The sequence below is a fragment of the Rattus rattus genome, chromosome 12, assembly GCF_011064425.1.
Source record: "Rattus rattus isolate New Zealand chromosome 12, Rrattus_CSIRO_v1, whole genome shotgun sequence".
Taxonomy (NCBI): Eukaryota; Metazoa; Chordata; class Mammalia; order Rodentia; family Muridae; genus Rattus; species Rattus rattus.
Genome location: NC_046165.1, coordinates 89,333,614 through 89,359,432, shown reverse-complemented (window position 1 = coordinate 89,359,432; position 25,819 = coordinate 89,333,614). Strand labels below are relative to the sequence as shown.

Here is a 25,819-nt window from a genome sequence, read left to right as displayed (position 1 = left end):
AAACCCAGCTCTAAAGCTGGTGACTTGGAAAGTGACACCTTGCTTTTTCAAATTTCCTGTATGGTTCTGTAAAATGAGTTTTAACTGTGATTCCACCTGCCAAAGCTGAATTTTCCCTTACAGGCTCTCCAGCCCAGTTCAGGCAGTGGGGGCGGAGGGGCTCTGTAATTCAGCTTTCTTGGGACACTTTGGACAAAGAGAAGCCGTGTTGTGGAAGTGGACTGCTTAAAGGGCATGAGGTTCCTCATGGAGAACAGACACTGTATTCCTGCAGCTCACTGCTTCATGCTTCTACTTCTGTCCCATTCGGCCGTCCAGGTTAGGGTCTGACCTGGTTCACACTGACGTCCTGGCACATCTCAGGACAGACAGCACATTCCGTTCACGCTCTTCTCACTAGGGAACCCTCCAGGGTGGCACAGAGAACATGGTTGAAGACTGCTGCTGTACTTCTGGGAAACCCTGCCGCGGTGAGTCTGAGTTCCCACCTCTACAGAGGGCAGCCAGTAAGGCTAGGGCACGCCACCTCCCCAGAAGTCAGTAATGAGGAAGGCTTGTGACTCACCACCTCCTCCATTCCAAAGGTCAACAGAATTCCTACAGTGGCGAGCTCAATTAAAACACTCCTAAAATGTCTCATTAAAGAACCCCAGGTTTGTAGCCCATGAATTCTATTTATATGAGGATAAAGGAGGTCTTCCCTTTCTATCTTAATTGATCAGGACTACTCGTCCCCATTCTCATACTTAGACATGGCAAACTCCATGTCTGTAGTTCTAGTTTAATTTTATGCACATAGGTATTTTGCCTGGATGCATGTCTGTGCACCTCATGCAGGCAGTGCCATAGAGCACACAAGAGCATGCTGGATGCCCAGGAACGGATTGCAGACAGTTGTTAGCTCCCCGTGGGTGCTGGGTATTGAACCTGGGTCTTCTGGAAGGGCGGGCTCTTAGGCACTGAGCCATCTCTCCAGCCCCCCTCCCCCATCTTGCAGTTTTCGAATATCCTTCACTGTCTCAAGGCCTCTTCAAACAAAATTCTTTTACCTAACACAGCACTTCTCACTTGCAGCTTTACGCAATTTAAAGCTCACTGTCATATGGGTCGTGGGTGCACACCTGAGACGCCTACTCCACTAAACAGGTCACACGCAGCTCCTGAGAGGTAGATGCCTGGCTACATCTTCTCTTTCACTCTGACCCTAACTTGCAGAGACTGCCAGAGAACGTTCCACGCGTCCCTGCAGGTGGCTTACAAGCCATTCCAAAGTAAAGTGGAAGGACAGATAAACAGCTCCTGTCCACTCAGACGGTAAACATAGTTTCTCCGTGGCTGCATGCGTAAGTGCACTGTACAATGTGGTAAGGAACAAGGTTTGGGGTTGACTTTCTCAGCTCAGATCTGGACACCCTGACTGACAGTTCCCTGCACAGTGCAGGCAAGTTGCTGGAGTTGTCCCGTTTTTGTTTTTTTGGCATCAAAATGCTCTCTGGGCATCGGTGAAAAGGAAGGAAGAAAGCCAAGCAAGAAAAGCGAAAGGAGAAGCACGGAAAGTGTGACGGCCCACCTACAACCATGCCTGTGTCAGATGCACAGACTACCCTGGTGACTAACAGGCACAGCCAGTGAGCCCAGGGTCTTTCCTCTGCCAGAATGCAGCCTAAGTTCTAACAGCCTGAGGCAGCGGAGATCAATGAGAAGATATCCTAAAGTACACAACCTTATCTTAATAGTAGAAAGTCCCATGTCTTGACTACACTGTACTCTTGACTTGTGTTAGGCATTAAAGAAATTCTATTTCATCAATATGTTTTATTAATATTATGGGTCATTACTAGAACATACATACATATATATACACACAGATTTTGGCATTAGGGATTAAACCCAGGATCTTACCAACAACTTATGCTCCCAGCCCTCAAAATATTTCCAAATGTATTATCAAGATATCACCACAGTTTCTCTGGCTTCAGGCGAGCAGCTGGACCGTGGCAGCAGCACAGACACGAGTGGTCACCCTCTCTGTGAAGCCTCCTTTCCCCACAGTCTGCCTTTGCAGCCTGACCCTGGAGTAACTCCACTTTCCTATTTACACAGACATGGTGAAAACATGGTATTCTCTATAATATTATTCTGTAATATTACTTGTATATGCAGAAAAGAGATAATGAGAAAGAGCAATGAAACCTGTGTAAAGTTAAGATAGAGGAACGACGTACAATTTCTCATGTCTCGTTTCCTTTTAAGCACAGTGGGTACGGGGAAGCAGCCTACGCCAACAGAGCAGATGCGCATATATATATGTGTGTATATATATATATATGTTCAGTATATACATATCACAACACAGAATGTTAAAAATGGGCGATGCATCATACTGACCTTAGGGGGTTTAAACGGATAGTCTGGTGAAAAGGTAATGTCAAGAAAGAACACCCCTCCTTCATAGACAGATCCTGGGGGTCCCAATATAGTTGACCTCCATTCATAAATGTTGTCTCCTTTGGGTCCAGCACTGAAATAAGACACACAAATGAGATGTGCTTAGAAATTACATAAAGTTTGAAATTAAAAAATATATTTATGGTAATAATAAATTGAGCCATTTCATAAAACATAATAAAGTCAACACATTAATTTTATCTATCATATTGTTCCTGTCAACATCATCATCCTATAAACACAACATGCTGGTATTATGTAAACCAGCAGAGCCAAAGGTCCTGCTCACAACCCAAACGCTATGGAAGACGTCTCTGAGGACACTGGCCTTGCCTGAATGTGAGATTATGTGTGAAGACCTGAGAGGGGTGACACAGCCCTGGGGCAATGGCAGAGAATTTCCAATTGAGAAAGGCTAATGCAAAGTGGCTGGCCCAAACCCTCTAAGCACTGAGAGCACACACTGTCCCTGACAGACACCAGGGAACAGCCACCATTCTGGAGACCCAGTCAATCGGAACCTCTTCCCCCTACTACCCCATATCCTAGGTAAGACGTGTTATTTTATGATTGTATTTTATAACTTCTTCTCTGTTCCTCCCTAGAGTAAAAACTCCTTGAGGAATAGATTTTAGCTACTAACTAACTACACATTTGTTGGACAATGACAGGCTAATGGCTGGGCAGGTCATAGGACTGTGAATGGCCAATATACACCCATGTCTCTAGCAAATTCACTAAGAAGAATAAAGCCGAGTGTGAATGGTGCTAACTCTTCCCAGTGAGCATCAAGGCCACAGTATGACTTTAATTTACCTCTTGGCGCTGGGGGCCTAGCTCGGTGGTACAGGGTTTGCTCAATGTTCTTGATCTTCAAAGCTCCTCATGGGCAGGGGAAACCCAAAATAACTGGAGGTTTCCCAGGGTTCTTTTTGTTTTATCAGGTTATTAACTACGATGATATCCTAACGGAGTGGACAACATCATGAATGCTTGGAAAAGAGTTTACTCAAAAGTCACTGTAACAAAATTGATCATAACCAAGATAAGACTACACAGTGATAACATTTTAAGTGTAACTTGCCTCACTAAGCAACCAAAGTAGAAGGGAAAAACATTATCCTCACAGGTGACAGAAGGCTTTCTCCCCTTTCTCCCTCCACCTTCCTTCTTCCAGAATCCCTTCCCTTCTCCTCCATGCAAAAGTAAAACCTTTACAGTTTGAGTGGCAGTTCATGTCTACAAACTGAGAAATAATATTTGGACCATGGAAAACTGACCAAATCTTAGGGCCCAATCATAAATTCATATCAATCAACAGGGAAAAGATTAATAATCCATCAGAAAGACATCAGCAGACATTTCTAAAAGGTAGAAATAAAATTTAAAATATTTAGTTTCATCAAAATCGGGAAAATAACAATTCAACTGGTAAATATCAATGCGTAACAAGCAAAATGGAGTGGTGCACGGTGAGTCCAACGTCTACACACTGCAGATAAACACGCTCAAATGTGCTGGAGCACAGCGCTCTTCAGTCGGGAAGGAGGGAAAGTCTGGGCTTTGTAGCGTCTTGGGTGGAGCTGGAAGGTGCTGAGCTCAGCAAAGGCAGGCCTAGAACAACAAGTGCTGTGTGATCTCAGTGTTAGGTAAAGCACTGGTCTCAGAGGGAGAGTGAAACAGTGGCTTTGAGTAGGAACAGAGTAGGAAAAGAGGCTGGTTGGTGTAGGTATGAGCCAGGTAGATAAGGACTTAAATGGACGTGATCCCAGGTAGATAAGGACTTAAATGGACGTGATCCCAGGTAGATAAGGACTTAAATGGACGTGATCCCAGGTAGATAAGGACTTAAATGGACGTGATCCCAGGTAGATAAGGACTTAAATGGACGTGATCCCAGGTAGATAAGGACTTAAATGGACGTGATCCCAGGTAGATAAGGACTTAAATGGGCGTGATCCCAGGTAGATAAGGACTTAAATGGACGTGATCCCAAGTATATAAGGGCTTGAATTGACGGTATCCCATGGGGATAAGCGCTTGAATGGACGTGATCCCAGGTGGATAAGGACTTCAATGGACGTGATCCCAGGTAGATGGGACTTAAATGGGCGTGATCCCAGGTAGATAAGGACTTAAATGGACGTGATTCCAGGTAGATAAGGACTTAAATGGACGTGATCCCAGGTAGATAAGGACTTAAATGGATGTGATCCCAGAGTATGTGGGCTGGTGAGATGGTTCAGTTGGTCAAGTTGCCTGCTGTCATACCTAATGTCATGAATTTGGTTTCCCAGGAAGTATACACTGGAGAGAACCCACTCCTGCAATGTGTTCTCTGACCTTCGTATGTACACTAGGACATGTATATAAACACACACTTACACATCCATGTACACAAAATAAACACAAATGTAATATGGGAAAAGCATATTAAAAGGGCTATAGAATGCTATGTAAAACGAGCAGTTCTGTGATCTACTGCGCGTTAAAAACTGATCCAGTGTCCTTCCCAGCTGTAAAGTTTATGAACTATAACAATAACCAGCATTGGCAAGATGCCCCCCAAGGGTACAATAGTGGCACTTACATGTCTTAATTAACAGCCATTTAGAGAGACTTAAGGCCGCCTCCATTGTAGGGATTTCATGCCTGGTACCATAAACCCAGCCAACTACCCATGGCTGCCGAGATCACGGCCCACAAAGGAGAATCTACCACAACGGCAGCCTCCTTAACCAGTGCACTTCCCAGCTGTATTCTAAACGCCGATCCTGATGCCCACAAGTAAGTGTCACTTTCATCTCTCCGATGAAGCTTCCTTTTGTAGCAGTTGGAGACAACTGCAGACATCCACATTTAGTCCTAAGGTAGAGAACAACTGTATTTGGAGAAAACTGCAGACATCCACATTTAGTCCTAGTAGAGAACAACTAAAACTGCATTTGGAGACAACTGCAGACATCCACATTTAGTCCTAAGGTAGAGAACAACTGCATTTGGAGACAACTGCAGACATCCTCATTTAGTCCTAGATAGAGAACAACTGATTTTTGGATGCCCCAATCCAACTGATACACCCATAACACAACCCCTACACTTAAGGCTCAGGAACACCACAGAAAGGGGGATAGAAAGAGGCCCAGGATGCCTGTTGTTAGTAGGGTCTACTACATGAGACAGGGAAGCCACATCCACTAAATATGAAGAAAAATATGGCTGACTAAACAAGAGCTGTACAATGACAACATGAGCTGACACACACATGTGGTGGGGTAACCTCACAAGAGCTGTACAATGGCAACATGAGCTGACACACACATGTGGTGGGGTAATCTCACAAGAGCTGTACAATGACAATATGAGCTGACACACACATGTGGGTGGGGTAATCTCACAAGAGCTGTACAATGACAACATGAGCTGACACACACATGTGGTGGGGTAACCTCACAAGAGCTGTACAATGGCAACATGAGCTGACACACACATGTGGTGGGGTAATCTCACAAGAGCTGTACAATGACAACATGAGCTGACACACATGTGGGTGGGGTAACCTCACAAGAGCTGTACAATGGCAACATGAGCTGACACACACATGTGGTGGGGTAACCTCACAAGAGCTGTACAATGGCAACATGAGCTGACACACACATGTGGTGGGGTAAGCTCACAAGGCTCCTGTACTGGCTGGTTTTGTGTGTCAATTTGACACAAGCTGGAGTTACCACAGAGAAAGGAGCCTCCCTTGAGAAAATGACATACAGCTCTAAGGCATTTTCTAAATTAGTGATCAAGGGGGTTGGGGGAGGAACAAGCCCCTTGTGGGTGGTAGCATTCTTAGGGTGGTAGTCTTGGGTTCTATGAGAAAGCAAGCTGAGCAAGCCAGGGGAAGCAAGTCAGTAAGTAACATCTCTCCATGGCCTCTGCATCAGCTCCTGCTTCCTGCCCTGCTTGAGTTCCGGTCCTGACTTCCTTTGGTGATGAACAGCAATGTGAATAAACCCTTTCCTCCCCAACTCGCTTCTTGGCTATGACGTTTGTGCAGGAATAGAAACCCTGATGAAGCCAGCACTACCCACTGATGGAGAGCCATGGGCCATCAATGGCTGCTGAGAGGGAGTGTAAGTATTCTCCAGGGATAAGCTCCTTGATAGATCGTCCAATCCCAAGTGGTCAGCCCTAAATATATATACAGAGGGCAAAACTGAAAGTTAGCAGGTTTTACACACACACACACACACACACACACACACACACACACACACACACACACACGAGCACACACTGCAGTAAAGCGGTCATGAATCTGAGAGGGAGGGCGAGGTAGAGGAGATGAAAATGATGTAACATAAGACTCACGTATCGAAATTCTCAAGAACGAAACACTAAACTGACCCAGGCCTTAGGGTGAGCTCATTGGTAGAGCATTCGTCTACTGAGCATGAGGCTTTGTGATCGATTTCCCATACCACTAATAAGTGAATATGTTTTGAGAAGACATGACTGGAAAGATGTCAATCCACAAGTGACTGTGTGAGAACAGGGGTTAAGTTGGACTTGGGAAGCCGCATCACACAGATCTAGCAGTAAAGATGATGGATGCCCCATTCAGTTTTATTTCAAGTATTTGGACTTTGACTCCCTCTTCTCTCTTCTCTTCTCTTCTCTTCTCTTCTCTTCTCTTCTCTTCTCTTCTCTTCTCTTCTCTTCTCTTCTCTTCTCTTCTCTTCTCTCCTCTCCTCTCCTCTCCTCTCCTCTCCTCTCCCCTCCCCTCTCCTCTCCCCTCCCTCCTCCCCCCCCCCCCCCCTCTCCCCCCTCCCCCCCCCTCCCCTCCCCCCTCCCCTCCCTCCCCCCCCCCTCCCTCCCCCCCCCCCCCCCTCTCTCTCCCTCCCCTCTCCCCCTCTCCTCCCCCCCCCCCCCCTCCTCTCCTCCCCCCCCTCCCATCTCTCTGTCTCTCTTCCTCTCCTATTCTTTCTTTTGTCTTTAGGGTTATTTTTATTTTAGGTGTGTGGTTGGCCTGAATGCAAGTATGTGTACCACATGTATGCCTGGAATGCAAGTATGTGTACCACATGTATGCCTGGTCGGTGTGCTGGGTCCCCTGGGACAGGAGTTATCGACGGTTGTGAGCTGCTATGGAGGTGCTGGAAACTAACGCAGGTCTTTGGAAGAGCAGCAAGTACTCTCAACCCCTGGGATCTCTCTTAAGCAAATCCTCTAAAATATAGTAAGTAAAATCGCAGTTCGCCTAATGCAGTGCAGAGGAATCAAGCACACTGCACGGCAGTGAGTCAGTAAGGGACCGGACAACATTCTGCCAGTCCTCCCGTCTGCTGGTAGTGAAGCAGAGGCCAGCACCTGCAGCAGCCTCTGGTGCCAACAGAGCACTCTTCGGATGAGTAAGACACACTTACATTCTGGGCTACAACTAAACCCAGTGAAGAGAGAAGTTTATGAGGAGGAAGAGTTTACGGAGAGTAAATTATAAGTTATAGTTACAACATTATCTCAAGGCTGATGGAAAAACTCAGCTAATACACACACAGTTATGAAACAGTGTCAAAGACTTTCAAATGTGAAGTCACTTTGAGAAGGTTTAAGGTCATCTTCCGGGGATGGAAACCTCAGGTAGTTACATACTATAGGGCCAAGTAAGTGGTCGCCACACAGTGCCACCCAGAGAGGGACTCTTGCTAAGACAGATACCTTAGCAAGAAGGGCACCCACTGTGGACTATTTAAAATCAATTTCTGCTCATAGAGTTGCATCTGTCTTTCAATCAGAAAACCAGATTTTATTGAAGTCAGCTGTCTATACTGCTGAGGTGGATTAAATGAACACAGCTGATATCGTTCTGGGTTGTGTTATCTGACCAAGGTGTATCTTTTAAAGAAATGCTTTGTCAGTAGCAACAAACTGTCTTTATGACAGACAGGCGTTTTCCAAGGCACATGAATTTCATTTGCCTGCTCAACACACAGACCGTGTCTTAGCTGTCTGACGCCCTTGCCTCCTCAGAAAGCAGGCCTACACTACTTGCAGTTCTATAGTTAGGAAAGTGGCACTCAAACTACATAGGTCTCCACCTCTCTCCTGCTGGCAACATGCAAGTGAGAACCCTTTGGAGTGAAAAAAAAAAATCCTTGAAGTGTGCTATATACTACAGCAGCCATGAAGCTGGGGTGCTTGAGATGTGATTGGGCCAGGAGCCACGTGCTGTAAGTGCAAGGGAAGCATGTGTTATATATACACATAATCTAAGATAGTGGTTCCCAACCTTTCTAATGCTTTGACCCTCCTGCTGTGGGGACTCTCCCCTCTCAACCGTGAAATTACTAGTGCTTCTGCTTTATAACTGTAATTTTGCTATTGTTATGAATAATAATGCAAATCTCTGTGTTTTCCAATGGTCTTAAGTGAACTTTGTGTTGTTCAACCCCTAAATGGGTGAAAAAGCAGAAGTTGGGAACTGCTCATCTGGGATAACAATTACATGCTCAAATGGCAATACTTGGGATATGCTAGGTTAAACACATTGTAAAAGCGTACGCGGTTTTAGAAGCTCGCAGTACAGTAGAATCCCTACAAAGACACCCCCTTTCTCCAGTGTACCCTCCTCTTCTCCTTCTAGGAAAAAGAAGCAATTGTCAGCATGTGCACAGGGAGTGGAGGATGGGTACGGGGGTGGGGGTGGGGGATGGCGTGGGGGCGGGGGAATCAGACAAAATCAAAACGCCTCCTCCTGGGAATTTAGGACTGGCGATTACTTTGCCCGAGGCTGCATTCTGGGGACGTAGTCGCCAACCCTGCAGTGGAGACGCCAATCAGCACCTGCAGATCTCTGAACCTTCCTTTAATCCTGGGCAGCTATCTGGGGCTTTAAACAGCCACTCCAGTTTCCGCTACCCTTCCTTAGTCCATTTTCTTAGTTCAACCAGAAACTCAACAGGAGCCACTGCTCCCGTCTCCCTCCCCCTAACACACTCACCTACTTCTCACCCAGTCCTAGTCTCTGTGAGAAATGGAAGGTCTCAGGGCACCCACGTCTTCTAGAAATGCTTTCTACCTGGACTTAAGAACAATTTGGTCAGGTCTGCTAGGCAGTGCATTGAGTAACATTTCTTCATACTTAACCCTGCAGCCCATGTGCAAGACAGGAAGACCAGGGCCCTAACATGTCTTTATCAGCAGTGGAAACAGGCTTTGGACAGGAGTGAGCACCACTGTCCATGTGCTATTCCCCCGCTTAGACCACTCCACCATATCCCGAACTTCCCGTGTGCAGCCATAGAGCTCTACCTCAGCTGCACGGAGAGTACCATGGCAACAGGGCAACACTACCACACTCTGCCCTTCACAGTTCTCAAACAGCCAAGTTGATTCTCAAAAGAACCCTTAGTTCTCTATCACAGATGAGAGATGGTAACCCTCTGTAGCACCAAGATAACACTCCATGGCAACCCTCAATGGCAATGCTCCTCCACAGTCCATGATAATACGTGTGGTGCTATCCTGTAACATTCTACAGTGCTGTGGATAACGCTCTGTGGCACCATGGTAGAGTTCGTGTGTCAGGGTCTCTCCATGCTGCTGTGGAAGAGCTCCACGGTCGCGCTCTAAGTGGAAACTTATTTGTTTCAGCTAACACTGCAGTCCATCAAAGCAGACATTCCCTCCAAGAGCACAGGTACAGCAGACCTTGGCTTTTGGGTAGTTAAGAGCTGAGGTTTGTACACAGATTTAAGGGAGGGCAAAGGCCTCTGATACACCCAAGCCACTTCTCCTGGATGAAGATGCTTTCGTTTCATTTTTAAGAAAATGGTAAGCAAAAATTGGTATAGTAATGACCTTTTACTCTTAAAATGCTGATTGTGATAGCTCACGACTTGCATACTTTTTCTCCCTTTGGTGTCCCTGACACTGCCATGGGACTCTAAGGCTCACTGTCCCTGTAGTGTTCCTGTGGTGTCTCTGACACTGCCATGGGACTCTAAGGCTCACTGTCCCTGTAGTGTTCCTGTGGTGTCTCTGACACTGCCATGGGACTCTAAGGCTCACTGTCCCTGTAGTGTTCCTGTGGTGTCCCTGAGGTCACCATGGACTGTAAGGCTCACTGTCACTGTAGTGTTCCTGTGGTGTCCCTGAGGTCACCATGGACTCTAAGGCTCACTGTCACTGTAGTGCTCCTGTGGTGTCCCTGAGATCACCATGGGACTCTAAGGCTCACTGTCACTGTGGTGTTCCTGTGGTGTCCCTAAGGTCACCATGGGACTGTAAGGCTCACTGTCACTGTAGTGTTCCTGTGGTGTCCCTGAGGTCGCCATGGGACTGTAAGGCTCACTGTCACTGTGTTTTGGCATCAGGGTCAAGGTTAGGAGAGGAGGAGGGTGGTGAATCAGCCGGGAGACTGACAGACTGACATCTGAAGTGACTGGCATACACTGACAATTCCTGGGCTTCTGCTGGAGAACAGGAAGCAGGCACCCAGCACAGAGCTGGCAAAGGGTTACTCATCAGATCCCAGGAGGCAGGCTCTCCATCCTGGGACTGCCACGGCTTAGGGACTCCATAGTTTTGGACAATTTACCAAACACCTACTGCCTCAGCTCCCTCATGCCGGCAGGAGGTTTAGGGTGTCGTGTGGTGGATGATGAGCGACTGGAAGGGCTGAGTGGGTCTGGAAGCTTGCCTCTCTCTTGACTCTGGGAAGGACACGGAAATAGGAGAACGCCTGTTGAAGGATGCTGACCTCCTCTCTGCCTTGCCTCTCACACAACTGTATGGTGTCCTGCAAACCTCTGCCCCTCCTGCTGGTTTTCTCTCAGCTCAGCTTACGAAAGGAATTCAACAAATGACTGGAAACGCCAATCTCTGTTGACTAATAACTCAGTAAAGAAAAAACAAACAAACAAACAAACAAACACACACACACACACACACACACACACACACACACACACAAGCAAAACCAACCAAACCAAACCAAACCAACAACAAAAACCCAGCCAGACAGAAACTCAGTCAGCCCAGATGAACGGGAGCCAGCACTGACTTAGCACTGGAAGCATCGCGCTATGAACGCCTGCACAGCAGAGGGACTGAGGGCCAGGGAGGCTTTGCAGATGCACTCAGCTAGAATCTGCGTTCTTAAGCTCTCTGGGTGACAGATGTGCAGGTGACTGTAACAGGAGAGGTGACAGCACTGACGGAAGGCTCTAAGTAGGGGACACAGAATGAAATCGGATGGTAAAAGGTGTCACTGACCAGGAGGCTCCTGTGGTCCAGCACTGCATTCTTCACCTCACAGGCTCATTTCTCTGTAAAAAGGAGGGCACTGCAAAGGGGGGTCTTATGAATCAAACTTTTAATTTAATTGTTTCACATTGATTAATCGATTTTGCGTGTGGGTACACGTGTACCATGGCCCACATGTGGAGGACAGAGGACGGTTTGTGGGAGTCAGTCCTCTGCATATGGGAGCCAGGGTGAAACTCAGGTCGTCAGGCGTGGCTGTAAGTGCCCTGACCCTCTGAGCCATCCCAGTGGGATATCTAGTATGTATATATTTACAGAATCAAGTCAGAATCTGGGAACAATTTGGTTCTCTAAAAATAGCAACTTGCAATTAAAGTAAGCTCCCTCAAATCGTTGCTATGCTGTAAACTCCAACGGTATCTGAAGTTAAGGGGTAAAGAGATCCAAGGGCTTAGCAGCAGTGACCAGGTAAATGTTGAACTGATTCCAACCTGAAAACCACACAGAAGCACACACACGTGTCCACCTGACACCAACAGTGAGCCTCCGTGGATGGTACCACAGAAAGAGTGAAAGTCTACAAACAACATAAGCTAACCTAGTTCCCTACATTTCTGTATACGAGGCTAGAGCTGACCAGAAATGACAGACTAGAGAAATCATGGCGTAAAGAAAACACACTAACATCACCGAGAGACACTTAGTGATTCAGCTTCCTATGGGAGCTCTGCATTTCAGGGCCACTCTGACAAGGCACTGCGTGTGTGTCCTTCCCTTATCACCACAGCTCTGAGACAGCTTTGTCTTCGAGCGAGAGTGCCTGACTTCTTCCTCCTGAAGTTCTTCTTTAAATGAGTGGAGACCTAGATTCCCAAGTTTTCAGTGCTTTTCATGAAATCAGACCCTCTGCTTAAAACAAACAAAACAGTCATGTCTGCGGGTCTCATTCCTTATCTCTTCCTTCTGGGGCTGTGCAACACTTGTGGGTCTCGCTTCTTCCCTGATCTTCACTTCACTGAGAGACTGACAGCCTAGGACTTCTGGTGTTCCTGCTGGTCCCCCCTGCTGACTTGCGCCAAGACTGAGTGAGGCCTGGCTCTCTGCTAGGTTGTGTCACTGATGTTGGTAACCTGACTCTCCTGAACTGACTGCTTGTGTATCCATGAAGTGTTTGCCAGTAGATCAAGCTGCCCCTGCTGACCTGTGAACTGAACTGCTGATTTTCAGACAACACAGACGGGAGTTGCTCCAAAGAACCTTTCTAAACAACCCCCTTCCTGCCCAATCCTGTGTCTGTATTCTTTCCCTCCACTACCTCTCGGGGGTAGAGAGCTACAAGGGAGGTTTAAGTCTTTAAGTCATTAAAGATAGGCTTTGAAAAATAATTAAAGTTATAGAGGGTGGTTTTCGAAGGAAAGCAAAGACAGTTTCCTGCATTCCTCACAGTTCTCAGGCATTTCTGACGCAGTTTTCCACGATGTCATAAGCTACTGTTCAATGGTTTTATGGGGACTGCCCATTACATTCTGGCTTTCGCATGCAATTCTACAGTTTGCCCTTGGGAAACATTTAGAGAAGTGACTTAGCACTCAGCTTCATGATTCAGCATCCACACAGTTCATTAGTCGTGGTATCAACATCAGCTTTCTGTAGCAGCTATTACTGCCTTTCAGATCCCAGCCTTTGCCTTCCTTGTCTCTAGGCAAAGCGAGCAGATCTTACGGAAGGTTTGGTTGAGAGCCACTGCTCGGCAACATCCTTACCTCGGGACAAGATGGACGTCTCTGAGACCAAGAGGCTTTGCTTTAGGTAGCACCGTGGTGTGAGAAATAACTGCCCATCTCCAGCTCGCAGTGTGGGGTGGGGAGGGAGCCTGCCAAGAGGGTTTAATCTACCCACATCCCAGTCGGCATCAACTTCCCAGCAATAAAGTGCAGCCCAGGCTGCTGGGAGAAACAAAGCTGGGGATGAATAATTAAGACCCCAGAGAGACCAACCCTGACGACCAGGGGAGCTTTAGTTTGTGATGGAACCTAGCAGTTTAAAAGGCTAATTGTGCTCAATAGCAACAGATGCTAAGGACCTGGAGTGGCCACCTTGAAAACCAAAGCTTGGGAGAGTGCCAAGTGATCAGTTCAAAGATGGGCATTCCAGCCTCAGTCCTGCAGACCCAGGAGGACCCGCTGGAGCAGCATCTGACAGGCTAAGGCTGAGACACGGGGGAAGGTAGCACATCATGGCAGCTCTGCCCTGATGGCCCTTCTTTGCTTTGATGGATTGACTTTCTGTTGGGAAGATCAACACTCTGAAGCAAGAGTGTCAGGCCTCTGTGTTAAGATAACCAACAGCGTGGACGGTTTATGATAAAACGTCACTATCCAGTAGTCCCTTTCAAATCGAAGAACATGCCATTTGTCCAGAGAGCTGGGGACCTCCAATCATGGTTTAGACCTCTTCGGCAAAGACACAACCCCAACCCCCAAACCAAAGGACAGTCTTCCTCATGACGGAACACAAGACGTGAAGTTTAACTTTCTAATCAGTGGGAAGCTTTCCCCAGAGGTTTGCTAGAACTGGGTGCTTTCCTTCTGTTGCTGTTGGACATGGTATCGGCAGTGCCCTGACTGGGAAGCCAATGCAGCTGTGGACAGAGACTCAAAGTCTCACCCCCACACCGAGCAATTTTACTCATTCATAAATTGAGGTTTTTTTTTTTAATGCTTCCTTCGGTTCCCTGGCTCCTCTCTGAATTTTGTGTACCAAGCTTGGAGATTAATAACTGGCAGGAGACAGAAAGACTGGCCCAGCCTGCCTGTCCAGACTGCAGCTCCCTGAGGGCTGCACTGGTCTCCTCGCCTTCCAGTCCTAGGCACCTTGGAACCGACTGTGTGAACTGACAGGGAAGCCAGGCTTTTCAGTACTGAGTGTGCGCGACCAAACATTCTTTCCCTCTGCGAGGCATGCATCTTTAAAAATCAGATTTCTACTTCAAAAGTCCTAGGTGTAAGGGCTGGGATAGAGTCCAACTGGATACTGGGATGAGCGCCTGCCTACACGGGCAGGGTCTGGGTTTGATCCTCAGCACAGGAACTGTTTATAGAAACACGGCAAAGACAGGGTTCTCAAGCACTCGCATGGCCCAGTTCTGTTATTATGGTGTTTTTGTCATGATCTCTGACCAACTAGAACTCAAACGTAATTGCGATTTCTTGTATTTTTATTTAGTGTTCTATTTCTGTTCACAGTTTCCAGCCAGGACACAATGCATCGAGCAGCTGTCAGTCATGGTTCATTGCCAATGTCACAAACCGCAGATGAGAATTACAAAGATTTATGTCGGCTTACGGTTCAAGGCCAAGGGTCAAAGGTCATCTACCAGTGCTGCCCTTGCAAGCAGATGGCACTGTGGTGCAGGCAGCAGGTAGCAGGTGGACAGGGGCAAACCATCAGGGTTTTGGAGCTGACCTCCTGCAGTGTGATCCACTGTGGGCCATGAGGGCTGCACTTCTCTCACAGAAGCGCAGCCCCATCTCTGCCTTCAATCCTTACGGGGCCCCACCTCATACACCTTTCAGTGGGGGCCAACTCCAGCATGACGTTGGCTGGGGAAACACACTCAAACCTAGCAGCCGCCATGTTTCTTTAGAACTTAAGTTGAGGCGTGGAGGAGGAAATGGGGAGAAGTTCTCGTCATCTTTGCAATTGTCCTCCAGATCAGAAGCTGTTAGGAAATATGTTATTTTAAGAAGTTGATAATGAGAAAATCTCCCACCCCAAGTTTTCTTTAATGAAAATACCTGTATGTTCAGCTTTGGTACTGTATTTAGGTGGATGTGGGACAGTGGACCATGCCAGGAAACTTGGTAAGATCGAGGGGTCCAGAGTCCCCAGCACCCGGGCACCCACCTGAGATGATAGGTGATTCCCGCTCCCTATCAGATTCCCGGCCTGGAACAGGTGCCACCCTTTCCACACAGGAAACGTGACCTATGGTGGTCACATGGCCCCAAACAGAGTTCTCCACGATAATGAGGTATCTAGAGGCCATGAATGTTTGGCCAATGAGCTTCCCTGCCTGGACATTCCTCCCCGCAAAAGGTATTTAATCTCTGGTCCACCCTGAGAAAGTGGTACACACCCACTGTTTATGATGAAAGGTCAACAAATGGTATGGATAAACACAGCCTGTCTCTTTCATCAAGAATCCCGTGGGGAGCACGGAAAAAGCCTTCAGACTAATGAGCCACAGCCTAAGTCTTCTGCACAAGCCCCCTCTGTGCTCTCAGACAACCCTCCACCAAGCTAAGGATTTGCACCAATAGCTAAGCCAGAGTTTCCATTTCCCCAGGCCCGAGATCCTCACCCTCCTCAGCCCGTGGGACCCCATTCTCCTCTCAACTCCTCGAGGCTCAGTGGTGCCTGGATGTCCAGGACTCCTCGAAGGCCCATGGACCCCAACCCTTTGTTCCCAACTCCACTGTGCTGTGCCCCTGTCCCAGCAGTGACTTGGATGCCCAGGACCTTGGGAACCCCAGCTTCAGGCTACCACATCCCAGGCTGCATTTTCCCACCTCCTGAGCAGTGTCTCAGAGCTTCCCTAACCCAGCGCCTGACAACACTGGTGCAGGGTAAACACAGTCTAGCGCTCCCCGAGTTTCACCTCTCCAGAGGTGTTCCTCACACCCCATCGGCAGGGCAGAACTTGGACCCCAAGTGGAGATTCTGCCCACATACTGTGAAATGTTTGACATTACTGACATCCTAGTTAACACCCAGACCTTCTACCCTTCCATGATATGTGGGATTTATAAGAATCCACTTAAGAACTAACATGCATGAAAAAGGATGTAGGACAGAAAGGACCATGGAGCAGTGAGATCTAGGACGAGGGGCCGTTGCTCAGCTGAGACTGACATACGGGGACTGAGAAAACCGAATTCTGAAAAACATATTCCAGCATCCATGGGCACACGTGTATACAAGCGTCCCAAACAAATAAAACTATAATACACATATACATTAAATATGTAATATAATATATAACCCTATTATAATGAATTCAAGAATGTATACTGCATGACATATTACATACAGAACATAAGGTTAGCTAGGATCCCCATGGCAACCTCCCATGCCTTAGGTCACAGTGTCATAGGACCCACCCAGCAAACCACCCTCATTCAGATACAACAGCAGAGCCACGTCAGTGGAGGTTTTGTCTGAAGAAACACATGTGTCCCATGAGTGTTTCAACTACAGCATAAGAGTAACTCTCTTATTAATTCACTCATGCATTCAGAAGGCCAACGCAGCTCTGCAGAGGGCAGAGAGGCAGCAAAAGCAAAGTCCAGCACGGATGGGAGGGCTCATAAATGCCCTGCCGGGATTCTGATTCTGGCTGGCTTGATCTTGATCTTGTGTAGATCTTGTGCCACTGCCACAGGGGCTGCGAGTTCATCCAGAAGACCCTGCTTCCCAGGGTCCTCTGCCATTTCTGGTGCTTACAGCTGAAAAGGCTGCTGGGGATGGGCAGTCAGCTTGCTTTGGAAATGGCCTGACAGGCTCTGGTGAAAGGCCCCACAGCCCTGCAGACACTGACTAAGTGGACTTGGTGGGTTTAAAAAAGAGCACATGACACTGGAAAGGGAGATTAGAGGTGGGAAGTATGGAAGGAGTTGGGAGTGGGGCAGACAGGAGGGAGGTTTGAACAAAACACATTTACAATGCCAAATTCTCTTTTTTTTTTTTTTTTTTTTTTTTTTTTTCGGAACTGGGGACCGAACTCAGGGCCTTGTGCTTGCTAGGCAAGCTCTCTACCACTGAGCTAAATCCCCAACCCCACAATGCCAAATTCTCAAATGATAAAACATTTAAAACACATACATTCTAAGAGCCTTCTGTGAGCCACGTGCTGTATGTAGACTTAGTTGTAAATACCTCCAAGGTTTTATTCATGGAACATGTCTTCTAGTAAGTAAATTAGTCTGCTGTGCATATGCATAAAGCTACATGTGAAAGAACTTCTGCATATATGTGTGAATACATGTGTGCACACACATGTAGAGGTACAGTCTGAGATGAGCGGTGATGATGAATCAGAGAGTGAGTTATGGTAGTGATTCAAAATAGTTCTTAAACTAACCAACTAAAATCCTCTGAAACACCCTGTGTAAGGGCATTTAGGTATTGGTTTATGGAATTACTTCCCTAAGTTACAGTGTGTCCATTAAGAGCGAATCATATAAAAGCTGCTAATATTCTGTCAGTCAGTGCCTGACACAGCTTTGTCTTTGAACTGCAAGACCATCTCTGTATGCACAGCTAGCTAAGGGTTTGCACAACCCTTAGAATCAAGAAAAATTCTGTGAGAGTTCTATTTTATTTCTATTTTGGGCTGACAGCTTATTCACCGAAAACACAATTACACTGTTTATAACTAGAGCATGTTAAACACTCACAATGTAATGCTTAAGATGGCAATTTGGTTAATGATTACATCTCTTTAGTTCAGTGAAATAATGTGAAAACACAGACAAGAGATTTTTGATTTTTAATAAAAAGGGACAATAAGGAATTTAAATAAAGCTTCCACAGTTAAATCACCACGGGCACCAGGCAGTCAGCGTGGCGCTCCATCCCAGGCTGACCACACCATGAAGGCTGTTATAATACATGGGATGGGATGGGAACTTATTAAACACAATGTGCTAAAAATGAGAGCAAATAATTTGGATTTGTTAAGTTTACATTGTGGGTCAATATCCTTAGGTGGTGTTTGACTGCCAGTGCCATGAATCTTAGAGTATGTAGTATAATGATCGTACTCCGTGTCTGTGCCAATAAGATCTACAATGTAAAGAAGACTTAGAACGTCTAGTATAATAATTACGCTCTATCTGTACCAACACAAACGACTTCATGATCTTCGCCAGCAATGATGCCTCAAAACGGGTGACCTTTCCACTGTTTAGCTGACAGAAGGGCAAACCAATATTGATAAATAATTTCGGATTAAAGGAATAAGGACCTACCTGGTCCCTAAGCAATGTGGAAAGCAGCGTGGGGCATGGGCAGGCAATGGGCTTCCAGTGCAGAACTTGACCCAAACTCCCAGTGCTGAAGGGACCTCGGGGACTTCCCTGCTCGCCATGGATTGTCACCACTCAATAGTCAAACCAGCGCATGACCAGCGACGTCTCTCATTTTAAGTCTCTAAGCAGAGGATTGGTCAATCGATGCTTTTCACACCACCACACCAACAGCCTCGGCTTGGATTACACACACTATACGGCCTCAGGTTCACTGCTGCATGAGGTAGGCTGCTGGCCTCACCCTGCCGTCAGGGTGCCCAGCACACTTTGACATAGTAGTGTATTTACCTTAGAATAACCAGATAGATACCTTGTAGAATTGTCACAGTGCAGTTCCTGACTGGAGATGCCAGAGCTGTGGGCAATCTGCTGAGGAAAGCTGCTAACGGGGAGTGGAACCAGCCCAGCAGAAAGGAGTCTGTCGCAGTCAACAGAGATGGAAATGGAGTTGGGGATTTAAGGACCCCTTTGACATCAGACACGGAGATGTAGAGTTTGCAGTTTGCCCGGCTGGGTTCATGTCTTGCTTTGGGAATTGCAGTAAGTGATTGGATGAACCTCAGAAGAGACCTTGAACTTTGGACTTTTAACATTGTTGAGACTTCTGTAGACTATGGGGACTTTGGAAGCTGGACTAAATGTTTTTGTATCATGGTATGTTTAGGTATGGCCCCCATAGACTCATGTGTTTGAACAAGCCTATGAGGGCTGGGGAGTGGAATGTGATGGTTTGTATTTGCTTGGCCCAGGGAGTAGCACTATTAGAAGGTGTGGCCCTGTTGGAGTAGGAGTGTCACTGTGGTTGTAGACTTAAGACCCTCACCCTAGCTACCTGGAAGTGATCTTCCACTAGCAGCTTTCAGATGACGATGTAGAACTCTCAGCTCTCCTGCACCATGCCTGCCTGGATGCTGCCATGTTCCCACCTTGATGATACTGGACTGAACCTCTGAACCTGTAAGCCGGCCTCAAATACTTGTCCTTAAGACTTGCCTTGGTCCTGGTGTCTGTTCACAGTAGTAAAACCCTAACTAAGACTATTGGAAAACACAGGTATTTATTTACAATTCATAACAGCAGCGAAATTACTGTTATGAAGTAGCAGTGAAAATAACTTTATAGCTGGGGGTCACTACAACACCAGGGTCGTAACGTTAGGAAGGGTGAGAACCACTGGCTTAGAGGCAAAAGTTCAAGATGTGCTAAGCACCCAACAGAAGTATCCTGATGAGACTGTCAGATTGGACTGGACTTCTGATGTCATAAAGACATTGAGGGTAAGAATGGCTGAATTTCTTTGTATACATGCATGAAATATAATAAAATCCATTTTGTATAATTAATATATGATAAAAACAATATGCAAATATCAAGAATGCTTGGAAAGCACAGGCCTTCGTTATTTTAGGCTGCCCTGATTATAAACTAGACAAAAGGAATGGGCACCAAAGATGCCTGCTGAAAGACGGCCACTAAGGAAGGGCCTCTGGGAAAGACACTGCAGATGTGGACCTCACGGGGCACAGGGGTGAAGACACTGGGCGCTGTGCTCAGGCTCCACCCTGGACTCAGTGATCACTGCGAGGTCGGCAGAGATCCTGAGAGACAGGTATACTGGAGAGTGGCAGAGAGTGGACTAGGCATCGTCACTGTTTTCCTCCAGCTGACAAAACACCCAGGAGCATGAAAACATCACGTCCTGATGGGTTTGGAGCACACCTGGAGCCACGGTACACAGGAAGCTAAGGCATGGCTGCCATCAATTTAAAGCCCACCTGGGCTACATAGTGAGCTCAAGGCCAGTGCTGCATTAGAGCAACACCTGGGTCAAAGCAGAGACAGAAACCAAGACCCCCTCCCGTGGCAAAATGATCCTTTGCCTCTCCGTAGGCTAGCACAAGGGCAGAGTTTGAAATTGAGCCCAATACCACTGTTGGGGTGCAGTAAGAAATTCAAGTCTCGGTGGGTGAACTGGCTTTCAGAAAGTGCTGCTGCAGAGACAAACTGGGGCGAGAATGCAGATTTCAAGGATGGAGTTCCAGCAAGAGCTTTATAAATAAAGCATTTGCTCCTGTTTTCAAAGGCGTGGGGGAGCAGTGGCCAGCATGCTGCTGCGGGTCCCTGCGAAGCTCGGCACTGGGTTTCACTTCTTCTTTAACCTCTGCTGTCACTGTCACTCTCGGAACCCAACGATGTGGTTCTGAGTTCAGCTCTTCTCGAAGATCAAATGTGAAAATTCAAGTCAGATTACAGACTTCAAACATGATCTCAGAAAGGATCAACCAAGTTATACTTCTCTCACTTAATCTTATCTATTCACGATGCCAAAATCCTTCAAGAGATGTGATGGATGGGTTATGTTAAATAACATAATTTTAGAGGAAAAGAAAAACCCCAAACAGACCAAAAACCTTAAACTCCAAATATAGCTGTTTGTCGGGACAGACAGAGCTGCACTATGATTAAGCCGGATATTCTGGCATCTGCTGTGGTGAACCACACGCCCACAGACTCAGAGCTCCCAGACTGGCCGGCCATTGGTCCAGCCGACCAAGAGGACAGTATCTGTAACCTTTTCAGGAGCTTTCCCTGCAGGGACACTGCGATCTGTGTGAGGTAGGAAGGGCAAAATCACACTGGGAACTGTAGCAAGCCAGGAAGGCAAGGGCACAGAATCTTAAAGACCCGGCTTTAAGATTCTGGCGGGGCTGAGGATTTAGCTCAGTGGTAGAGCGCTTACCTAGGAAGCGCAAGGCCCTGGGTGCAAGAAGGCCCTGGGTTGGGTCCCCAGCTCCAAAAAAAAAAAAAAAAAAAAAAAAAAAAAAAAAAAAAAAAAAAAGATTCTGGCAGATTCTGAAGTATGAGCTGGACCTCCATATTGTAAACAAGGCCTTCTCTGGAAACCTGCCAATCTGCCAGATAAGAGCATATAAGGAGTGTGTGTGTGTGTGTGTGTGTGTGTGTGTGTGTGTGTGTGTGTGTGTGTGTGATAGATGATAGATAGATAGGTAGATAGATAGATAGATGGATGTGTTTATTTTAGAAATCAGAGAACCTCAAATGAAAAAAACCTAAACTAGCATCAGACTTCATTTGTATCTTCAATAGATATACTCCTTCACTAAAACCTGGAGCTGATCAGTGTTATATTCTCTTGAAATTTATTTAATTATATGCAATATAATGAGAAGTCAAGCCTGATGCATGCAAGATAAAATAGAATTCAGCGAACTGCCCATCGGCTTGGAGGGTTCGACTCTGCTTTAAAACTTGTTACTGAGGCGTGTGAACACCCTGTGTGCCATACACAGAGGGTCTTAGTGGACAGAGGAGAACATGGAACAAAGTCACCCAGTGTCCAGTGTTACCACAAACGGCAAAGCCATAGTGTGAATATCATATCCTGTTAATCCCTTATTCAGCTGAGATGGATCCATTTTTCTCTTTGTATTTGCTACAAGTTTCCTGCAGGACTCCCTACAGAGCTTAAAAATAATTTCCATAGGTTGTGCGTGTTGTGAACTGAACCGTGTGTGTCTACTTCCATACAAATTCATCTGCTGTAGCCACAGCTCCTAGTGCAGTGGTGTTAGTGGGAGGCAAATTCTTTGGGAGGTCACAGCCCTGGTGAATGGGACATCACTTAAAGGGACCTCAGACAGTACCCTCACCCTCAAGGAAGGGAGCACCAGCTACGAGCATCGCCAGAGCCTGAGAGAACTGGCACCCCGATCCTAAACTGACTTTCAGATGCTAGAACTGTAAGAGAGAAATTCTCATGTTGAGACAACCAGCCTAAGGCACTTTGTGACTGTACCCTGGACTGAGACAAACTCTGAGAATATGGTGACCAAGATGCTTGTCTTAAGCTGGGCCCTGAGGTGTGCATCTGTCACACAGAGGCTGAGGTGGCTGAGGTGGCTGAGGTGACAGGTCGTTTGTGCCTAGGGTTTTGAGATCTGCCTGTGGGCAACACACTGAGATCTTGTCTCAGAATACACATTCTCTCTCTCCCCACTACCAACCCTCTCTCTCCAAAGAGTCCATGGAGATCCAACAAGGGTCACATAAAAGCAAGCTTAGAGTATACTCAAAATACACCAGGCATCCAGATACCATGTTCTAATGGAGTCCCAACAGACTGTGAGATGGATTCCATCATGCTCAATTTAGAGATCAGGGAAACCAACAGATGCATGACTGGCTCAAATTCATGCAAGCAGCACGTCAGTTCTGGCCAGGATCCTTGTATCAGCTGTTTGCTCTGTTCCAGGCCAGGCAATGGGTTACATCGCCTTTCCCCATTCTGAGGTGTTCCGTTAATGGTAGTCAGCTTCCTCTGTCAACTAAGCAGACATCTAGGACTATTTCTTAGTGATTGTCACCCAATGTAATTGTCCCCAAGCCAAGTGACTCTCTCTCTGAGTCCTGAGACTGCTTGCTAGAATCAGCAGATTCTCAAGTGCATACCGTGCCGTTTCCTCAGTATGTGTGACGTAACACACTTTGTTCGGTTTTGGCCCTATGCCGCCCACCTGTGAGTGGTGTGGAGGAGGACACCCGTACTTCCTTCCTTAGGCATCGACTGCTCTTTTTTTTTCCTCAAAGAATATTATTTGACTAGAAGGAGAGAAAACACCCTGCTGAATTTGTATGCTGTCAGCTCCAGGGGCAATGAAGACAGCAGCAGGACAATTAACAAGAGAAGGTAAAATGCTGGATCAGGACAGGGAGGAGTGGCCCACATTTGCTGAGCAGCAAAATTCCGTAGCTTTGGGAGTCCGGGTGTGTGCATGTGTATATTTTCTTACAATAGGTTAAAATGAACACATAATAATTCTAAATTTTAATAGTGTTTGCTTCTCACTACCAGAAATCATTCTGCAGTGTGGGTAAGGTCCCACTTGGCAATATCTTTGCAAGTGGTCTCCCATTACAGGGAAAAAAGTCAGTCCTCCAAATGTGTTCTGGGGCTAGAGAGATGGCTCAGTGGGTAAGGTGTTTGTTACTCTTGCAAAGGATCTAAGTTTGGTTCCAAGCACCCACGCCAGGTGGCTCTCCAGTTGACACACCCAGGTAATACAACACCCTCTTCAGGCCTTCACGGACACCAGCACTCACACTAGTCTATACACACACACACACACACACACACACACACACACACACACACCCTAAAGTATTCCCTGTTAAATACTTTATTCCCTTCAAGTACTTCACAAAATGCTTTGAGCTTACAAACCAAGTGACTGCCTAGCAGAGGTATGGTCCTGGGGTTGATTTGCAGCCTTACAAAAAAAAGAGAAAGGTTGGCAGTGGACAGACAGACAGACACAATATATAACTCATGGTTAGGGAGAGTGAACATTTACTCTTCCTTTGAGGTCTGTTTGAGAGGGATTCAGTAGGCATTCAATTGGAATGGCTTAAGCAATTCTGTAACCGAGTCCCACCATATACATTTAGGCAGAAAAGCCAGCTGGGAAGATGAGGGCTAAGTGGATTGAGACGCACACTGTGTAGAAAGCACTAGGAAGGCAAGAGTCCGTGGGCTCTTTCTGGGGGATTTTTGTTACTATAGAATTTCAAATTGGCCGCCACATAACCACGGATAGGCTCTGAGAGGCCAGGCAGTCCAGTATTTTCATGTTAAAATCAGACAATGAATTCGTTACTGACCTTCAATGAGAATAGGTGATCAGGTCCTTTCCTGACTAACTACTACACTGCTAGTAGTGTAAATCATTTCACGACACTGGAACTGAAAAGTACAGCTCTCTATGTCACATAAGATTCATCTTTTTACCCGGAGCCACCCACCGATCTAAGGTGCGGGAATATTAATCTATCTGTGAGCCTCCCCGCCCCAGGGGATCTTTGGTGATATTGGTCCATGAGAGCAAATGAGCAGAGATGACAGATGGGGTTTGGAAGCTCTGTGAGCCTACGTGATGATGACACATCAGGGCCAGCTGCGACCAGGGGAGACAGATCAACTTTGGGGGTGATTCAAGGGGACGGGGGTCAGAATATCCAGGATGGGCAAAGGTCATGAAGGCTTAAGGTACCAGATGCCTTATCAACATAGAGAGGCATTCCAGGAATCTCGGGTGCTAGCTGAATGGGTTTTTTAGGGAGAAAGGAAGTTGAATCTTAACCAAGGCTATGTGACATTCCACAGGTACAGAGGTGTAGAGGTTAAGGTCAGAGAAGGGGAAGCCCTGCTAGTGAAGGGAGTCCTCCATTTTGCTCCAGAAAGCTGTCTGGACAGTGGTAAACTTTGCATGAATAGCTGACATCACTAAGATGTTAAACAGACGTTCTTTCTAGATTGGCCCACTGTTCTAGAGGAGAGTCATTCTAGAGCACTGCAGTCACCCCAGTTCAAGTGCACTAATGGTGTAATATATTGGCTTTAATAACTCATCATGTAAGACTTTGGAGTAAAGAAGCAAAAGCCTCCAACAGCAGATTAATGAGCCACCTCACATCAGTAAGACACTGGGTGAAACGTTCTTTACTCTCTGCTCAGGGAGCCGCTTACCCTCAGAGGCCGTCCCACTGCTCCTGTCTGGCTAAGTGCTTCTGCTGGGTCTGGTTGTGCTTTTGTAGCTGGGGACAGGCCAGGAGCTTATGAGCAGAAGTGTGATCAGCTATGAGAATGATACACAAACCTCTTGCTTGGAAACGGGGCCCAGGGTCAGTTTGTCGACTCTGCACATTTTAACTTATCAAGAACATTGCAATCTTTGCGATAATCTCTGTAGACTGCAAGCCCTGGTTCTTTCCCCTGCTGCACCTACCCACAGAAATAATGGGTTATGTTCATGCACAGTTCCTAGCGGTACGAAGCAAATGCTGTGTACGAAGTACAGAGAGTGTTAACAATGAAAACATCAAATTGAAATTAATACAATATGGTGACAGTAACATGGAAACATTTCTGAATTATGCTATGTAACAATATAATGCTTCATCCTGAATGATGCTAAGCTTGTATTATTAAAAATGCTACAATG

General features: G+C 46.6%; 1 protein-coding gene and 1 pseudogene across 1 annotated transcript in view; one reads left to right on the top strand and one right to left on the bottom strand.

Annotated features, from left to right (window-relative positions):
• Ube2e2 (ubiquitin conjugating enzyme E2 E2) overlaps positions 1–25,819 on the bottom strand; it is a 270,161-nt gene that overhangs the window by 59,933 nt on the left and 184,409 nt on the right. Inside the window, exon 3 of the mRNA XM_032917744.1 lies at positions 2,389–2,521. Coding sequence (XP_032773635.1) covers positions 2,389–2,521 — 133 coding nt within the window. The remainder of the gene's footprint in view (positions 1–2,388; positions 2,522–25,819) is intronic.
• LOC116913860 overlaps positions 21,259–25,819 on the top strand; it is a 156,925-nt pseudogene continuing 152,364 nt past the window's right edge.